The 1,809-nt window shown below is 50.4% G+C and overlaps 1 protein-coding gene across 2 annotated transcripts in view; it reads right to left on the bottom strand.

Moving 5' to 3' along the window:
• Positions 1-411: 411 nt before the first annotated feature.
• PRRG4 (proline rich and Gla domain 4) overlaps positions 412-1,809 on the bottom strand; it is a 23,350-nt gene continuing 21,952 nt past the window's right edge. For both annotated transcript variants that reach the window (XM_008073696.1, XM_008073695.1), the window contains one exon: positions 412-646. In XM_008073696.1, coding sequence (XP_008071887.1) covers positions 412-646 — 235 coding nt within the window. The remainder of the gene's footprint in view (positions 647-1,809) is intronic.

The following is a 1,809-nucleotide window of genomic DNA, read 5'->3' as shown; positions in this document are numbered from 1 at the left end:
GCGGGCTCAGGCAGTCCACTCACCTCAGCCTCCCAAAGGCGCGGGATTACAGGCTGAGCCACCAAGCCCGGCTAATCTACAACCTTTATCTGTACAAAGGATACAAACAGTTCACTGGTTATAACTGTTATATATAACAAAGAATCTTTTGAACCATTAAAACAAACGTTACAAAAAAGTGCTTTCTTAACTGTAGGGACATGGGGTCAAAGTCTCTCTCCAAGCTGCTAAGGATCAAGTTCAGGTTCAGAGTGCAGACAGAGCTCCCACGGGGCAGACAGAAGACGTGGTTATCTTTCTCTACTCCTTGCCATTTGTGGTAAACTGCCAAATGCATGTGTCTTTCTTGGTTCAGGGAGAACACACCATTCAAACAGCATGAGTCCCCTCTGCTGAGATGGCAAGGTGGGCTTAGTGAGCTGGGAAAGACACAGACTTTCGAAACATCCGAAATCCCTTTGCGAGTCCAGGATACGGCGGTGGTGGCGAGATGCTGTGTTTCCTGGTGTGTGCCACTGCTTGTTCGTAAGAAGGCAGTCCTGCATCCTCCACAGAGGGGGGTGAGGGACACAGGACGGCCTCCTCATGTCTTCGGAAGATGACGGAGGGAGCGTGCCTGCCCCTCCTCACGTAGACGGCTGGGGAGCTAGACACAGAGACAGCAGTTAGGTCTCAGAGAGTGGCATTTGTAGGGGAAGACAGCAATATTTAAAAATCCAAGCAGCTATCTTGATAAGCAGCCAACACAATTTATTAATACAACAACAGTTAAATTTTACCCCACTCTCCGAAAGAATCTTGTGATGGTGGAAAGACCTGGAGCTTTGAAGTCAGACATGGCTGGGAACCTGTTCCTGTCATTTCATAACCATGGGACCAACGGCAAGTGACCTAACTTCGTGTCCACGCTCTAAAATGCGGTTTAGGACAGCTACCTCAGTGGAGGTGTCTTGTGTGGACTGAGTGAGATGTTCTGTGGAAAGCTTCTTGCAGCATACTTGGACTCAAAATATTTGAGCCCAGGCCTGGTGGTTTACATCTGTAATTCCAGCATTTTGGGAGGCCGAGGTGGGGGGGATCACCTAAGCCCAAGAGTTCAAGACCAGCCTAGGCAACACAGCAAGAATTTGTCTCGAGAAAAAAGTTTTTAAAAAACGAGGAGGGCTTGGTGGTGCCTGCCCGTAATCCCAGCTACTTGGGAGGCTGAGGTGAGCCGTGATCGTGACCTAGTGAGACCTTGACTCAAAACACAAAGCAAATTCCCTTTCTCCCTCCTGTGAACTCGAACTTTCTCGAAGTATGATGTGGCGCTGTTTGACAGTGGCACAACCCCATGCCAAGGAAGCAGATCCACAGAGATCATCATGGCCGCAAACGCCGGTCCCCCTCCCTACTCCCTTCAGCTGTCCTGCAGCCTGGTCGCCCCTTCCTCAACAGTATTTCCTTCAAGCTCTTGTCCACAGAAGTCTCACTTGCAGCCTCCTTTCCCCTGAGCTGGGTTGGAGCTCCTGGGCCTCCTTTCCAAGCCTCCTCAGTCTGGCCTCGCCTTGTCTTTCATGGTTCCCTGCTCTTCCCAAGGCGGGCTGCCAACACTCCCCTGCGTGCACAGTGAGTTCTCAGGCCCTCTTCCCTTCTCGAAATACTATCTTCTCCCTCCACTGATCTAAGGCCAACAATTGAAAAAACGCAGCTTAGCTCAAGTACCACCATGTTCACAAAACCTTGTCAGCAAGTTGAAATGCAGCCTGGCTCTTTTTTTTTTGAGTTGGAGTCTCACTCCATCACCCAGACTGGAGTGCAGTGGCCGCT

Source organism: Carlito syrichta, unplaced genomic scaffold, assembly GCF_000164805.1.
Source record: "Carlito syrichta isolate Samal-C Ts95f unplaced genomic scaffold, Tarsius_syrichta-2.0.1 Scaffold316023, whole genome shotgun sequence".
Classification (NCBI taxonomy): domain Eukaryota; kingdom Metazoa; phylum Chordata; class Mammalia; order Primates; family Tarsiidae; genus Carlito; species Carlito syrichta.
This window is presented reverse-complemented; position numbering and strand designations above follow the sequence as displayed.